The 18,312-nt window shown below is 40.1% G+C and overlaps 1 protein-coding gene across 1 annotated transcript in view; it reads left to right on the top strand.

The window, feature by feature from the left end:
* RASGRF2 (Ras protein specific guanine nucleotide releasing factor 2) overlaps positions 1 to 18,312 on the top strand; it is a gene marked incomplete at both ends in the record, with an annotated part of 125,822 nt that overhangs the window by 100,633 nt on the left and 6,877 nt on the right. The window contains 3 exons of the mRNA XM_084278903.1: positions 9,886 to 9,998; positions 17,381 to 17,441; positions 18,090 to 18,193. Coding sequence (XP_084135029.1) covers positions 9,886 to 9,998; positions 17,381 to 17,441; positions 18,090 to 18,193 — 278 coding nt within the window. The remainder of the gene's footprint in view (positions 1 to 9,885; positions 9,999 to 17,380; positions 17,442 to 18,089; positions 18,194 to 18,312) is intronic.

Genomic DNA, 18,312 nt, shown 5'->3' with positions numbered 1-18,312 from the left:
AGGTATTTGCATCATTCTCTGGCCACTTAGTGCATTTCAGACATCCTTCACCTTCAGCAGCTGCCAAGGGCAGGTTTCATTCTATTTAAAACAGAAGAAAAAAGTTATCAAAATAAGTTGATATTTGCAAAAATAAGTGTCCAATTCAGTATTCTTTGCTGATACTGTTTTCTATCCACTTGGCTTTGACTTGACTTTTGCTGCAAAAACTCCCAGCACCAAGTAGGCAATTGCTGTTCTCTGTGGGAGAAATTCCTCCCACCAGCTGGTAGGCTGTTGAGATCCTTGCAGCCATTGCTACCTTGCACCGCTGTAAAAGGTGACCCACAGCAGACATCATTTTTTTTTTTTTTCCACAATGCAATTTTGCTATTACTAGCTGCAAAGAGAATGTGGTGATTTGGAGGCCAGATGCCCACCAAAGTCACTCTGTCACTCCCCTTTTCAGCTGGACAGTGGAGGAAATGTAGTCATAGAATCATAGAATATCTCTCAGTCTCTCAAGACCAGACTGCTCCAGCCTGTTTCTCCGTGGAGTCACAACACCTCCTGCCCCAGCAAACCTGCTCTGGCGTGAATCTCTCACTCATCTCTGTGTCTCTGTCTCTCTCTCTCCATGAGCTGCAAGTGCTGGCAGGTGCTTGCTCCAATGTGTCTCCACCTGCTCCAGCATGGGGCCTCTCCTCAGGCTGCAGGTGGGGTCTTAGCCTTTTCCACAGGCTGTGGGGGACAGCTGCTCCACCATGGGCTGCAGGGGCATCTTTCTCTCTGGCACCATGGGGGCCTCCTCCCGCCCCCTCCCTGGCCTTGGTGCCTGCACAGTTTCTTACATCTTCTCACTCCCTTCTCTGGGGGCAAAAAGCAGCTGCTTGTGGGTTTTTCCTCCCAAATGTGATTCCCAGAGACTCTGTGACCATCACTGATGGGCTTGGCCTTGGTCAGCAATGACTCTGGCCTTGAGCCGGCTGCTGTTTGCTGTGTGGGGCCTGCAGAGAGCTTCTGGCTGCTTCTTGCAGAAACCACCCCTGCAGCTCCCCTCCTGCACCAGAACCCAGCCACGCAAAACTACAACAGAGAAGCAAAGATATTAAATGGGCAAACTTTAGTTCTATTTTTAGGGTGTGGGATGTTACTACAGACGTGTTAGGTGTTGCAGCATATGAGTAACTCTCTTCTGGTGGTTTCTGATCCACCAGTGACAGGCAATTCTCTACAAAAGTTGTCTGCCTAAATGATTGCACTGATTTACAGTGTTGTAGCGCCCAGAGCACATGAGGTGCTGCACAGTCGCTTAGGAATGTGTCCAGAAATGTGTGCAATGTAAAGAGAGTAACATGCAACCATCTGTTAAAAGTGCTCATACGTATATCATCCCACTCAGTTATTCCCTGCCCTCCATCCCTCCCTCTGGCTCCCTTTGGCTTGCCTCAGCGTGCTGCTCTCAAGTGTATAATAACACGGGTCAGGGTTAGGGCGTGAACTGAGGGATAGAGGAATTAGCCAAACAAATGGTTCACAGTGTTGGGCTGCTTCACTTTCATTCTAGCCAGGGTTTTGGCCAGGGTTTTGGAGGGTATTTCTTCTGCTGGGCTGTGGAATGAATTGGCTTCCTACAGTATCCTGCAATTTTGTCAAAATCGCAATTGTGGAATTTTCAGGGTTGTTTTTTGTTTAAAGCATGTGCTTTTTAGAATTTATCTGAGTGTGGACAGTATTTAATATGTAAACTTGTGGCCAGAAAACAGAATCCATTAAAATTAACGATTTGATCTGTTCTGTGAGGATGTGCTTTCATGAAGCGGTTTTGTTATCTTTAAATCATACTAAACAATGCTTAGAAGAAGGACTCATTATTTTTAAAACTTGGGTCGTATACTGTAGGAGCCTTACTTAAATTCCAAGTAAATATATAGTGATGATGCCAGATCTGCAGCCTTTTCAGGAGGACAGAAGGAACTAATTAATGTCGGTACGAGCTCCCAAGGCATAGATAAAAATTTGGAAAAAACATCTTCACAAAATGTGACATGCGCTTTTTGTTTTTACCACACTGAGCAAGAGGAATCAAACCTCTATTGCTCATCAGCCAAAACCAGCACAGCATGAGAGATATCTTGTTTAGGTTTTCCAGGGTTTTTTTATTTACATTTTTGTTCTTTTCATTACATATCCTTCCTCTTTTTTCCCCTAATCATCTTTGCCTTTTTCATTCAGCCACCTACAACCCAACAAAGTTTTCTTTTTGCTCAAAATAGCAGCAGAATGTTCATGTTTACATTTCATTTTTTTTAAAAGTAATTGAGAGGAACAGCATAGGATTCTCCCGTTGTAAACAATAAAAACACAAATGATGAGGCAGACAGTCATTGCGAAGACAAGAGCGTTGATGGGAACGGAAAGGGCTTGTGAGGATAAAACTCCCACTGACTTCTGTAGGGATGGAAAAATAGGAAGGGAAAAGGAGGCCAAAGGAGAAAGTCTCTGTATGATTTTCATTAACTTAGTGAGATCTCACAGCCTCATTTTCTTTGTTTAGCAATACTTTCATGTCTTTTATCTAAACACTTAATGTTACAAAATCAAGGTTTTCCTGCTTCTGTGACAAGCAGATTGAAATGGAGCTTGTCCAAGGGGAAAACTTTTGCATCTGCTAATGAAGAAAGAGAGGCTGGCTTCTCCAGACTTCCCAGTTTTGAATGACAGACGGGTGCTTGTTCCCGTTGGCTTCTTTGCAGATCTCAGCTGGAATGAATTGGCAAATCTTAGCTCCCTCACAAACGAGATGGCTTCCAGACAGTGTCAGTGAGTTATGAAGTTACCACAAGATCTGGGGAGAGGATCAAAGGCTTTAATTTTGAGTATATAGGGCATGATATCGTGCTCATGCTTTGCTCCAGCTGTGAAATAATCTACTGCAAGTCATTTTCTTGCTCGTACTGATGAAGTTGTGTTGGGTTTTCAACAGAAATATGTAGTTATTGATAGTGCTTAGGGATTATGGAAGACACTAGTACACAGATAGCTGTCCAGGCAAAGATGATTTCGGTTAGTTAAAATAGTTTTAGTGCACATGAATTGGCCAATTCCATTTTGTACATTGGAATAAAAAATAAGACAAATATTCCTTTATATGACTCCCACTTGGACCATGTTTAAGGCATAAAAGTAATAAATATGACGCCTGGCAAATTTATAGCAGTTTTATTGCAGAAATGTGAACAAATCACACTTAGGCCGTGCTTACTGTGTGGTAGCAAGATGCACTGTTTTTAACTACATTTCAAATAAACCCCTGGGATCCCTGGCCTCTCCCTTGAAACAGCAAAGACATTTCTGGGGTTCTTTCTGGTATAACTGTGAACCACAGAAACAGAGCGGTTGCCCCAGAGTGCGGCAGAGCAAGGGAACCCCAAGTGAGCCTTCCAGCTTGACGTTGGTCACTTGGTGAAGAAATCCAGTTTGCATACAGCTATGCCCTTTGTAGAGTGCCATTATGCATTGAATAGTAATGCACTTAATTGTTGCTGTGCTCAGCCCAAACGTCGCAGAAGCGTAAGGGTTTGCTATACCATGACCCTTCAGGGAACGTGAGTCACCCCCAGAACGGTAGCCAAGCTTGCAGTCAGTCAAACTAATTAGTGGTACTCTGCACCCACTTCTGCTAGAGCCTGACAGGTCCTTCTTCACTGAGATCTTTCTGCAAAGCTCTTGAACATACTACATCCCAGGACTTAGAGGCAGGGATGTCACATTTCTTATCTGTCCTGAGTGGTTTAATCTGACAACACATAATGGCTAGATTCTTGTTTCAAGGTTTCTTTGTACTACAGGGTTACACAGTGCTTGGGTAAGGAGAGGTTTGTATTGTACGTGCTGAGAATTACTCAGTCATTCTGTTAACGTACCTTGTACTTTTAACCTGATTATATTCCATCAGGAGTGACAGTCTATAACACTGATACTGTGAATCAGGAATGACACTCTTCCTCAATTGATGACGGTCTCTTTGCACTTGAAACTAACTGGAAGACAAAGCTCTTGCCCTTTGCTTGGTTCTTGAAGTAAGCCAGACTTAAGTCAAGTTTGGGGATGAATTTTCCTGATCGCCAGTTACAATACCTTTGAACTCTACCTTCCATGTACGTAAATTCTTCATTGAAGCTTAATTTATAAACATGTCCCTCAGCACAGTTGCATTTAACAGCTGAAGTGTTCTTTTCTGCTGGAAAATCAAATATTGTCATAATAGAGGACTGCAACACTGGACTAAATTCAGTTAACTGATAAAGTTTGATCTGCTGTGTACAGAATTATATAATCTTGTGCACAAGATTATAAATAATTATCTTTTAATGCTTTGGCATGAGAGCAGATACATTAAAATCATAGGGCAAACCCCATCTATTTAAAAATACTCCAAGTTCCTTGAAAACAGTCTTTCAGTAAATCCCTTTCCCTTCCAGGATGTCTCCAGTACTAGGCTCCCAGCAGGATTGTGTCATACCCCATCACTTTGAAGTAATCAGTTATAGCCGGTAGCAATGGTAGTCTTTCTCAGTGTCTGTGCCCATCTGCTATTTTCAGTTTGCTGCTGCAGTTGGGGGCAAAGGACAATGAGTCTACACGCAGTATCTCCACTCTGTGTGGCTACCCATAGAGACATCCAAACCCCTGACTCTAGCTTTAAAGGCAGATTTCACTCCCTTTCACATCTGGCATTTTTAATTCTGCATTAGATATTTCTTCTCCCTTCACTAATTTGACTCTTCATTCCTCTCCCCCAGAGCACTTTCTGTTCCAAATGCCTCTTAAAATTTTCTTACCTCCAGCTATTACACGGAAGTCCCACCAATCTCTATCTTTGCTCTTATTTCTTGCATGGTACCTCACTTGTTACTTCACCTTGTGTTTTAGAAATGTCACCACTTACTCTTTCCCCATCTTTTCTTCTTCTCCCTGTTCCCATGTAATCCCTCTTCAGTTTCTCCTGTTTGTGGTTCATGGATTGAAAAATTCTCACTGTGTAGTTATTCACAACATGGAGAGAAGTGTCTAGGAAAAAATTTCAGTGCAACGAGTCTTCTTTCTTGTAGTGATAATATCATTACATCTGGGACCATCTGTGGAAATACTGTGGGCTGTGCTTGCCAAGGCTGGGAGCCTGAATTGGAAAGCAAACAGCTCCCTTCCTTCCCTGCTTGAAAAATGGCTTCCAACCTGGAAGGCACTCTGGGTCAGCTGGCTAGAGCTGTCCCCCTGATCCGTGACAAGCCCTTGCAGCTTGGGGTGTGATATTTGGGTGACTGGCACGTTCCACCAATGCTAGCCAGAGCATCTGGAGAACTTTCCATTCTCGGGTCTTCTCCGAGCATAATACTATGTAACAGAAAATTAGAATTGAAAGGAGAGAGAAACTAATAAAATTAGTCCAGATGCATTCAGCAGAGACTGTCACGAGGGAGCAGTGCTACATTTATCCTGACAACTCATACTCCTCCTCCTCCCCTTCACATGGCAATCACAGGGCGCCGAAGCCAGCCTGCCAGTTGGCTTTTTTGCCTTGTAAGCAGGTGCCTGAAGAGTTGAAAAGTTGGCTGCAGTTTCAGAGCCGAACTTAGGTGAGATTATTTTTACATGAAGAGCGTACAGTTATGTTGAAGTTGGATGATGCAACTCTGTGAAAGGGTTCCCTCTAGAATTTCTTTGTGGTTTCTCTGTACACAATTCCATCCGTGCTCTTCCCCTCCTCCTTTTTCCCCTCCCTCCATTCTTCTCTGTAGTCCTTATCCCTGATATACTCAAATATAAATTAGGTTTTTCTTCTGCTTCTGGCCAGTCATTCAAAATCCGTCATCCTCCCTTTTCCTTTTCCTTTTCCTTTTCCTTTTCCTTTTCCTTTTCCTTTTCCTTTCCCTTTCCCTTTCCCTTTCCCTTTCCCTTTCCCTTTCCCTTTCCCTTTCCCTTTCCCTTTCCCTTTCCCTTTCCCTTTCCCTTTCCCTTTCCCTTTCCCTTTTTCCTTTTTTCTTTTTCCTTTTTCCTTTTTCCTTTTTCCTTTTTCCTTTTTTTTTTCTTTTTTTCCCCTTTATTTATTTTTTTTGCATTCAGCCAGAGTAAGTTGCTTCTGAAGCACTTCTCATATGGCAGCACAGCTTTCCTGGCTCCTCCTGGCAAGGGAATGTCCTTGGACTTTATAAAGAGAACGTTGCTGTCTAGTCCTGTGCCTGACAGAGGTGAACAGGCTGGCTATGAGTCTACTTAAAATGTAGTCATGCTGACTTTGGTGCTCTGTAGTTACAAAAGAGGCTTTTGCTTTCATAGTGCAGATGGGTGACAGCAAAATTAATACACTTCTCTCTGTTGCTGCAGTCTTCTACTGCTGCAAACTTCGTTAAGTGGTGCTGAGCTTGGTGCATGATGCTTTTGATTGGTTGGGAACTTCATACATCCTATTCTTATCCTAGGTGACTGCAGGGCAGACCTCCTACTTAACTCATCAACTGTCATTTTTTCTATATCTGCACATTTCATAAGTGGTTTTGCAGTATAAATATTAAATCAACAGGGAAGAAATATCTTTTTCCCATTACTTAATTGAAAGTTTAAATTTTGTTTGGAAAACTTAGTTAATTTCTCTGTCAAATGGAGATCTGAATAAGACCCACAAAACTTGAGGCTACTATGGACTCTAAAATACATTAGAGGTATGTGCCCCCTCATGAAGGATTAGACCACCCTAAGGTTGAATCTGCCTGATGGAAAATCAATTCTTGTCTGGCTGTATTCCTTCTGTGATCTGTAAATTTCAGCTAGAAGTCTCTCTGAACATTGGTGTAGTCTAAAATGTGCAGCTGTTTAAATCTAGACCAGAGTAGTGTGTTTACTCAGGTTTGCCAACCCTCACTGCTGGGGATGGTGGCAGGGTCTTCTAGCCAGTTCTTCTAACAGTGGGAAGAAATAGTGAAAGGTGTTAACAGGTGATGCAATAGATAAAAGTGTCAACAAGACTCAAATTATATAGTTAAGTACATGAACATGTTTAAGTGCAGTGATTTCCCTAGATCTTTAATATATTGCTTATCACGCTGGCATCTCAGAACCCCCTAGATCATGAATTTCAATGGAAAAACAGGTTTTAAAGACATAGGTTAACTCTCTAGTTTTCTTCTCAATCCCACTTTCTTTTCCTTTTTTCCTCCTCACATTGTAAGAAGCAGCTGGCACACCTACAGCTGCTGCAATGCCTCCAGGCACCAAAGGGGAAAAAAAAAAAAAGAGATTTGGGGCAGTAAAGCAACAGCTGTAAAAATTGCATGGACAGACAGATCTGTGCTTGGGGAGAGCTGAGCTATGAAGTGACATCTAGCTGTGGTCAGGCTGGTGTGGAGGTGTGACAGCAGCTGCGACAGAAGTGTCACAGAAACCCATCCATCCTCTAATCCCTAATCAGTTCCTAACATCCAGGATAGTTTGGGCTGGCTATGCTGATAAAGGTTTGAGGACTTCTTGTTTTTCTGTGGTTAGAGAAGTGAATTTTTCTACCATGAAGTTTCTCCCAGAGCCAGTGTGACTGAAGTGGAGGTTAGCCCTAACCCTAGGAACTAAGTGTTCATATGGTGTACCAACAGTATGAGTTTTTCCAGCGATTCTAGGACCACTATCCTGTGGAGATGACTCAACAAACATGTTTTGCTGTTAACATACAGTGTATTCATTCTCATTACTTACAAGAATTAGCTTGTCAACATGCAAAACTAAAAGTGCTTCAGTTTTCCTTAGTCTGATAGGTGAAGCCTCCCCATTCTGATTCACAAATAAAGTAAATTTTAAAATACAGCCTTTTTCAGTGGTGAATTAATTTGCAATAAAGCAAGACTTCCTGAGAAAAATGATCCTGTAATTAAAATAATCAAGTAATTATGGTTTGAAAAACATAATTGGAGATAAAGTGATGATCATGTTGTTATTTGCCCATTTACAGTGCCAGGTGAGAATTTTACCCAGTGTGCTAAGTGAGATGCTAGCTTTGTCACCTCTTGGATACATTCTCTGTCCAGTGATGGTGTTTTTGTAGTGTGACTAGCAGAGATACCCAGATTCTTTTATACAGTGGCCGCCATCAAACTATAGGAGAGAGAGAAATATTATTAATTATGTTATTTGCTTAAGCCTGTGCAGATTCAAGGCTGCTTCTGCTATGTTTGGATAGTTTCATGTATCAAATTATTTTCTTTTAAAAATCACTGGAGCAAACAGTGCTTTCATGTAGCTTACTTAAATTCCCCATGCTTTCACTGATTAGTCCATGTTCATACCCTAAATAAGTAAATAATCTGTCTTCTTTTGCAAAACAGTTCCTAAAGAAGGCATTCTGGACAGTGGCCAAAGAAAACATTTTATAAAACAATCACAATGCAGTACCCAGAACTCTTATTTTTCTGCTAATTTTTGAGGTGTGTGTAACCATTGAATGCTAATATAGCACAAGTTCCTGCTGTCCTCTAGTGTGGACAAACATCAAAAACAACTATGGTATTAGTTGGCTTCAAAATATAATTTAGCTCTGGCCAAGTTGAGAAGACTTTTGAAGGGTAAAAAGGGATGCACGTAACAGGAGGGAAATGCCCAGGGCATTGCTGACAGGCAACAGCAGGGCATTTCTGAGCATGGAAGTTTTGAGCAATAAACTCAATAAGCAAAAAGTGCCATAAGTGTGGCTCTGACACCCGTTTCTTTAATGAACCTGCATCCACTTCCTCATCTCAAGTATTTCATTCCTTTTCCAAACTAAGCATCACTTTCCTTTGTGACTTTGTGCTCTGATGTTCCTGCATCCCCTCAAGGGAAACTCATGATGTGAGGGCCTCTATCTTCACCAGGGTGGTCCTCCTCAGAGGCATGTATCTCCAAAAATCCTGACAATTTAGGTGCCTGTCACATCAGAAAGGGTTGTAGCTAACTCTTTGGGAAAATTAACATTTCTTAGTTTCAATAAATTTGTGGCTTCCGTTCCCATGGAAACAGGCAGGGGCTTGCCACAAACACGGTCTTGCTTGCAAGCAACTGTGGGTTATCAAGGAAGATCTATGATGCAGTAGATGACTGAAGGTTTTGGGCTTAGTTTTCTCATCGAAACGCTAGCTTTTAGCTCAGTACCAGCTTTTTTGGAGTCCATTCCTGTAAGTTCCCACCTTAAAGTTTGTACATTGTTCTATTCCTTGATTTTCTCCGATATCAGAGATCAACAGAATGGCTGTTGGGTTTTCCTGTGAGATATCAGTCTGCCTTAGAAATAATTAAAATTCCAAAGCTCTGAAATGCAGTGCCAGAAAGTGCTAGTCTTACTTACTGAGCTTATTAGGGTGAGTACTCCACCATGCGGAACACAAAGCAGCCCTTTCCAAAAGTACCAGTATGAGATAACAAACACCAGAGTGGGAGGCAGATAAACACAGCACCCTGAGAAAACAGGAAAAAAAATATATATATCAGTGTCAGCCTCGCTAGGTGGTCTCAGTATTGCAATTAAACTGGAAATTTTAATTGGAATTAAAGTGGAAAACCACTTTTATAGTCATCACAGGAGAAGAGAGGATAAGGCATTTTGTGGGTACCGGTGAGATAAAGCTTATACTTTAGAAATATTAAGTGATTTGCTTATTTCCACCCAGAAGATAAAGGTCAGAAGAGAGGATAAATTGCAGCCCTTCAGGCTCCCAATTCTGTAGCCTGTTCACTACAACAGCTTTCCAAGTTTTCTAAAATAGTTTTCAAACCTAACAGTAAAAAAACCCCAACCTAAACCAAAAAACTCACAGAAGTATGTCCTTTCAGTTACTTGATCAACATTTTTAAAACAAACAGAAGTGAATTTGTTTTCCGTTGTAGGATTTTGAGCTGAACAATGAGCTGAAAATGAATGTGTTAAATTTGCTGGAAGAAGTTTTGAGAGACCCTGACCTTCTACCACAAGAAAGGAAAGCTACTGCAAATATACTGAGGTAAATGCATTTCTAACAATTAAGTATGTTTACTAACAACATGTGAAATTGTTAGGGGATTATGTATGATAGAATTCACAGGATTTGTTTTTTCTCTAGAGTATTTAATTTTGAAGGATTACTAAGTGCTTTACTAGTTATAAGACAGATTGTGTTTTAAGTTCAGTTCGCAAAAATGCCTTCCCAGCAGGGAAAAATGCTTCCCAGTAAAGCAACAAGACCACTCACTGTCATACCTTGAGGAACTCCTATCTCGTTTTTGAGATACCCACTAAACTCAAGAGGGGCTGATGATAGCCTGATGTGTCAAGACATTCTAACAAGACCATGCTTGCTCCTTCCTCTCCTCACAGAGAGGAATTCTTGTCTCATCATTGCCTTGAAATAAAAGATGTTTAACTTTCTGTGTAACTAGAACTGTTTAACTTAGGCTTAGAACACCTTATTTTGTTCCTTAGTGATGGTATTACAGAGCTGAGTATCTAGTCATGCCAAAAAAGACAAATCTTTATAAGCATTTCTCAATGAAAATAATTTTGTCTACTATGAATATGTTATAGGAATTGATGTTTATGTCAGTCATTGTACATTACTAAGCTGCAGTAAACAAAGACTATGCAGTTTATAAAACAAGATACCATTTTTGAAAACACAATAAAACCCTTTATGATGTGTCTTGTTAATATTTTTGTAAATATTTTGCTGGTAAGCCTATAAGGATACAATAAATGCATTGTGTCTGAATTTTCTAAGACTGTCTGACAGGTTTCCTCATCAGACATTTACATGAAAAAGAATGTCAGAATGATGATGGGAAAGTTGTTCACCTGGAGGGAAAAAAGTCAAACAAAAGATAAGAAACAAAGATACTTTCTTAATAAAAGCACTTCATGTCAGTGGAATCCAGCATATTTCTTAGATAAATAAAAATGAACCTCCTTTTAAATTATACTGCATGTACTCTTATCCAACTTAAAAAAGTATGTTTGTTTCATGTCTTGCCTTAGAAGAACAAACAAACAAGAAAAGCTAAAATGATTGGGGTAATAGGTTTTAATAATATGTGTGACAGCAAAGGTTCTGTCAGATCGCTCACAATGGGAAAAATAACTTAGACCTTTTGCTTCTAAAGAAAATATGAGGAAATAAACCTGGATTGGCTGTTCCTGACAGAGTAGTTGAATAGATTTATAGGCCTCTGATATACAAGTTTGTTAGCAGTTTCCTGCACCCAGTTTCCAATTAGCCAATTTCCATCAGCTGTTGCATCAAAAAATGGGACCTTGGTAATTATGTGTAAACTGTGAATTGTCCCCATTTGCATCCTTTTACTGTAGTTCTATGAAATGGTAGGTAATGTTTGTCCTCTCTTTGCTTGTAGCACACATTACTTTAGTACCAGAGCACAGTGTATATTTCTTTGAAAAAAAAAAAAGGGGGGGGGAAATATTCTGGAAGAAGTGAAAATTCTGAAAGAGTTGTTTGGTGTGGGTTTTTTTTTTTAAATTGAGGAATTGGGAAAAGAAAAATCAAAAAGAATGAGTAGTGAAATAAAACAATTCTCAAATTCTATAAAAATTAAAAACATGCACAGAAATTGAACTAAACTTTGACTGAAACCAAATAGTTTTAAATATTTGGTTGAAACAAATTGCATTTTTAAATAATATAGGACTTCATAAGCGGGCAAGTAAAGCATGGGTAGAATAACCTGTCCAAGTAGTCAGTGGGATTTTCTGTTGGAAACAGGTAGAGAATGTAGAATTCCTGAGGTGTGGTACTTAGCCAGGCCATCTTCCATCAAGGGTCGCAGCTATAAACCCTGATCCTGCCAGATTTTTCAAACAGTGTAGTTTGATTATAGATGTGGTCATATGGATTCATAAGTACCTGCTTACATACCACAAACGAGCACTGAAATAGAGCCAGTGGTGGCTCAGCAGGCAGGACTAGTCCTTTTGACTGAATGCTGCGTGGGTGTCCCACTCTCCTTCAGATGGAGACATGAAATTAAGCCATGGCTAACATTTGTTATCAAAAATCCTTTACTGCTTTTCAAGACTGGCAATGCTGCTAACATGCATGCGTGCTGGACAAGGTGTATGTCAAATATTTCAATACTATTTCAATTTCAATTCAGTTTCAATAATACTTCAACACCAAGTCAGATGATAAGCATCAGTGACTCAGTGTTGTTGCCCCAAGGATTCAGAAAGCTGCTGTGTTCCATTCTCTGTAGCAGCCATATTTCAGTAGCAGCAGACATTAGTCCTCTGTCTTATCCATGTGTCCATTATGTACACAAACTGCCCAGAAACTTTCAAACTGATGTTGTTGCATAAGTAAACTTCCAGAGTCTGTTGCATAAATAAAACTTTCATGATTTAAACCTTAGTTGAGCTGCAGTACAGACGACATCAGTCCGTACGGACTCCAAGTTAAAAATGTTATTGCATAAACCAGACCCTAATCTGAAGCTCTTGGGATTGTTCTCCAGCTACACAGGGGGCAGTTAATTGCTGGGCATGTCAAACTTGCTAACAGTTGGCTGGTAAGGAGAAATTAATTCTTCAGTAGCCTTATAAGAAAGAATGTATCATGGCAATTCTGATTTTGGACACAAAAAGATCATTCAGCTGGGATGAAACACACAAATGTGTCATCCTGTCACTGAAAGGAGGAGCTCTGTTTTTTAAATCACCTCAGAAAATGGGTTGTCTGGTAATTAAGAGTGGTTTCCAAGCTTTCAAAAACCTTTGTAGTTACTCCTGAAGGTATGTTCCCAACAAGGCTACACAGTCATCTGAGAAGAGGAAATTACAGGATTTGATAAATAGTTTGCACGTGAATGGAGATGTTTATGTGTAACTGTAGAGCTGTGGTAGTGACACAGGGGTGCACATTCCTTTAGTCTTCCAAAAGCTTTAATTTTTACTGACCACTGGGACTATTTATAAGCTTAACAAAGACTGATCAAGTTGTTAGTCCTAACCCCTTGGACACTGTGACCACACACTTTGGCTGTCTCAGGAGCTATCTCAGCTACTTCAGCAGTAAGGAGTCTCTCTGGTCCTCTGCTTCCCAGCTTGCTAGTGGATGCAGAGGTGGAACCAACTTCCGACTGTTCTCTGAAAGTGTAACTTTTTAATAATATAAATACAAAGCTAGGAAATGGGTTCTATCAGGAGGGTTTAGCTTTTCTGGCATGTTGTAAAGTTCCTTGCTCAATTCTGGAAATGATTTCATAAAGAATGAGAAATCAACAGTAGTGAAAGAGAAAATACCATCATGACAACATCCTATCTAACAATATAATTGCATGAACCCAGTTAGCAACGAGTTTTCTAGTGCCAGACGTTTTGTGGGGTTTTTCTGTTTGGGTTTGGTCTTTTTCTTCCATATATGCACTGGGAAAAAAAAAAAAAAAGATAGGGCTTCTGGTGCAAAAAAAAAAAGGGGGATATAATGGAATGGAAAAGGTCCTTCCACTGACATTCTTGCCTGATGCCTCCCATAGTGCCATAGCTAGTTGCAGAAGTATGTCGAAGCAAACACTGAATATGCTCTTCTCTAAGCTGGGAGTTCTGTCTATGGTCTCTGAACATCACTGTTTATTGTAGTAGGGACAACCAATGCCTATGACCAAGAACTGCTAAGCTTTAAGCAAACGTTCCCAAACTGCACTAAGACATTGAGAAGAGGCACCATCTTCTGTGCCAGTGTCTCTCTCATATTATTTTTTTTTCTGCATCAGATTACATGTTTTCTATCATTTGCCAACATTAGAGATTAGTCAATGTCCTGAATGTTGAGAGAAGGCTTGTAATGGAACAAAATTGTTGAACTCTCCATAGTTTATAATGACAGGGGGAGGGGAAAGGTATTTCCTCTCTGCATTGACTAAGAAAAAAATTCTTTGGTGGCATCCACTCTGTCTGACTGAAGCACCTGACCATGAAACAAACTGTAAACATCTAACAAAGCATTCCTTCCAAGGTAACTGCCTATCACAAAGGAGATTCTGTCCAGGCGTCCTGACTGTTCCTCTAGAGATCATGGAAAACACCTTCCTTTCTCAGAGAATAAGAGGCAGCGATTCACAGAAGACGTGAATCCTACCCTGTATGTCCTAAAGATATCTAGAGTCTTTCTTGTAAAAATGTGTAGAGATACTCCCAGATACTGTGTTCCTCTTTTGGTTCATGTGCCAGTGTCTGGTTTGGATGTTGTAATTTTGGTTTTCTTCTAGATGGAGTGCTTTCATCCAATACAACTTGTAGGAGAAATATAAATTAGATACCTAGAACAGAAGAGCTTTTTTACTGTTGTTGGAAATCAAAGTTTGAAGATTTTTCACAGCATATTTCCATGTGAAAGCACAGATTTGTTTTAACTGGAAGTTTTGATGAAACTTTCATTCCAAAGGCTTCTCTAGAACAGCATGAAAATAGGAAGGAGGGGTGAGTGTGTTGACATGCCCTTCGTGAAAGCAGTCACTCACCCAATTGGTAGGTGAGAGTCATAAAACAGGCAGCTTAGTTGTTCTGAAGTGGTGCTTGCTGCAGGCTTTCACATCTGAAAGTCCTTGGCATATCAAAAGATACAGTCCAGCACAATTCTTGTTTGCCAGTCAACCCTCACTGCAGATCTTGGCTTCACTGCATTTCAGTTTTTGTCATCAACTCTTGACTCTGAAAAGTAGAGATATTCAGAATAAGGTTAGGAAAAACATTTCTTAGTATAAATTCAGTGTTCAGACACTTAGGAAAGACAGTTCATGCTTTCTGAGCCCACATATGGGTATATTCCATAGGCTGTCTCCTTGAAAGATAGTAGGTAAAAATATCTCTTTCTACAAACTGATCCAGCCTTTGACTATGTGTGCACATAAGAGCAGCTAAATTTCTTGGAAAGCCAGTCCATTTGCTAGCAGAGATTAGAGGAGGAGTAAAGGTTGATTTGTATTGTGAAGATATTATGGTCAGCTCAAGGAAAGACATTGAATCAAATAGAATATGAATGGCAAGGAAAGTGTTTATGAGAGATTCTGAGCTGCTTCTTGCCTTCTTGAGTCATCACACAGAACAGCTGGTACTTCTTGCGTGATTGAGTTTTTGTTGTTGAGTTTTGTTGAGCAGGGTTTCTCTGCAGGGTAAAAAACCTTTTTCTTTGATATCTGTTCTGAAAGCTAGGCAAACATACTAAAGTGCTTTGCTTGAGATTTTATCAGCCTTACTTACTAGCCCCTGAAATCTAAGTAAAAATTCATTCATGGTGAAGCAGGAAGCTGTAAAGTTCAGACTGAATCATAGTGCATAACTTTGATAAGTAGTCCCTTCTGGAGAAAAAGAGGGTGGCTCAAGAATCAGGTCCTTCTTCTTCTGAATAAATGTGAACTAAATCCAGGGATATGCAGAGGCCAAAACTTTATGGATCATCAATTTTCTGTCTTGTATGAACTCAACAGAAAACACATTTCAGGCTCTATGTCTTACACCAGCTCTTATACTGAACTTGAAGACAAGGAAGTTTCTCAGATCCATTCTCTATGTGTCTGCATTTGATTTTAACCCAGTCATTCAATTTGGCGAACCAAAAGGAAACAGCAGCAAGCCACTACAGAAGAACCTCGTGTACTAAGCATTAACACTTCCTCCCCACCCACATAGTACAAATTCCATATCTTACAGTCATCACTCAAGTCTCCAGGCAATATAATCCTTTTCTTTTAACCCTTTCCCCAGCTGGTGCATGGAAAGTCAGTTACCAGGGAGTGCAAGAATACCTGATCCAGTTGCTGTGCTTTCTGGAGTGATCTGTAGAGTTGCACCTTCTTTGAAAATAGTCATCTGCACTTTCCTTGCAAATTCAGCTGATGAGCACTCTCTGACCCCTACAGAAAGCCTGTTTCAGTACTCACTTTCAGTTGGAAAATTGAACTTAGTGTTGAAAATAAGTCTCCCCTGATGTGAACAGTCCAGTGACTTTTTTCCAATTGCTGATGTCTTTATAGGCACTCTTTTACATACCACCATTCTTCTCTTTCACCCTGAATCTTTTATTTTCTATATTATATAAATCCATTCTATTCAGTGTTTCCTTGAGTCTGTGTCTTCCATTTGAAGGGGAAGGATCTTAAGAGTTATGTGCCAAGATGCTTCCTCAAGGTAGATTGGGTTTGATGAATACTTACTACTTCCACTAGGTTCACTTTTGACCCCTTGCTGTGAAATAACCCAAATAATCACAAGTTTTCTGTAGCAGAATTGGAAGCAGGAATTATGAAATCCATGAAAACAAATCAGGTACTTGCTACAGGTAAAATTTGCTAGCTTATTTTTTTTTGTGTGGGACATGGAATAGAACAAATAATACTAATAAACAAAAATACTTCTCAGTGAATCACTCACCTATGCATGCCTATTTTGGTGACTTTTCTTCACTTATTGATTTTTCAAACATTTCTCAAAAATATTATTTAGCACATCATTTAGTTTAAAAAAGCTTGATATGTAATCTTCCCCCTTTTAGTTTCCTAGGAAAGCTTCTGAATAAATATTACTGTTACTGGATTGTGTTTTTGCATTGCGAGTCCAGTTCTTGAAAAGGGAATTTTTCTTCACCCACCACACCTCCTGAACTTCACAGAATCACAAGGCTGGAAGAGACCTTTGAAGGTCATCGAGTCCAACCATTCCCATCCTATGCTAAAACATATCCCTAAGCACCTCATCAACCCTTTTTTTTTTAACACATCCAGGGATGGTGACTCAATCCCCTACCTGGGCAGCCTGTTCCAGGCCCTGACAACTCTTTCAGTAACAATTTTTTTTCTAATATCCAATCTAAACCTGCCCTGGCACAGCTTTGTGCCGTTTCCCCTTGTTCTATCTTCTGTCACCTGGCTGAAGAGACCATCACCCACCTCTCTACAACCTCCCTTCAGGTAGTTGTAGGTGGTGATAAGGTCTCCCCTCAGTCTCCTCTTCTCCAGGCTAAACAGCCCCAGCTCCTTCAGCTGCTCCTCATAGGATTTGCCCTCCAGCCCCTTCACCAGCCTGGTTGCCCTTCTCTGCACTTGCTCAAGGACCTCAATGTCCTTTTTATGGTGGGGAGCCCAGAACTGAACACAGTACTTAAGTCAAAGTGGGACAGATGTAGAAACCTTTTCACTATAATCAGCATGTAAGAACCATAGTTCAGGGCAGGGGATTGGAACTTTATGATCTTTGAGGTTCCTTCCAGTCCTAACATTTTATGAATCCATGATTGCACTGTTAGGATTTATTTTAGATAAACGTGATTGTCTATCTGTGGTAAGGTTTTCTCATTACCATAGACAATTCTATATATATAGGATGTTCTTCTACTTATTTTTTCAGGGTTATTTCTCAGGATGATCAAGATGATACCCATTTAAAAATAGAGGATATCGTTCAGATGGTAAGTTCAGTCACATTGAAATACAAACCAAAACCACAGAAGTGTTGTGGCTTTAAGTCAATAAAGGTAGCACAAATGCAACTTTATAACTCTGGACAGGAATGCTGCTCTTTTACATGAAAGGAATATACCTTTCAGTTTAGAGAAAGTAAGAATTTGGAGCTCCTATCAAAGATGAACAGGTCAAAACTTTAGGATTTGGATTTAAATCGCATGATGGGAAAAAAAAAAGATAGTAATATTTGTGAAATTGTGAGTGTCTACCATCTCAGCTGCCATCAGAACCATAGCTGGCCTTTACTGACAATGCCTGTCCTCCAAACTGTAGTCACCACCATCTTGTAAGTGCATTTCATTAGTGGGAAGAAGAGTGTTGTCAGTGAAGGAGTTACAGAGTTGTTATGTGGAAAATAACGTGGAATACAGAGACTTGACCTGCGTATTTATTCATGACTTGGTATGTCCCTGTGTTCCCACGAGGTTCTAACCTGATGTTTACCCTCACATTGCTAGCAATTTTTCTTAATTCTTAATTCTCTGTAGTAAAGAGGTTAATTACAACTCTGTTGAAAGTATGTGTGAAGTTCTTAGTACTGTGTGCTTTGATACAAAAAAAGAGATCATTAAGTGTTTTCCTTATTTTTGCAGCCAGATTGCCCAAAACCAGAGTGCTTTGAGACTTTGTCAGCCATGGAGCTTGCAGAGCAGATAACTCTTTTAGATCACATAGTTTTCCGAAGCATACCTTATGAGTAAGTGTTCTCCTGAGTGCCTGAAGTGAGTACCGTGCATGAGTTACCAAGTGGCAGTGTTAGGCACTGCACGAATTCATGCTACAAAGGCTTGCACATCTAGCAGGATAATGTCATTA

The sequence above is a fragment of the Gallinula chloropus genome (genome assembly GCF_964237585.1).
Source record: "Gallinula chloropus genome assembly, chromosome: Z".
Lineage (NCBI taxonomy): Eukaryota > Metazoa > Chordata > Aves > Gruiformes > Rallidae > Gallinula > Gallinula chloropus.
This window is presented reverse-complemented; position numbering and strand designations above follow the sequence as displayed.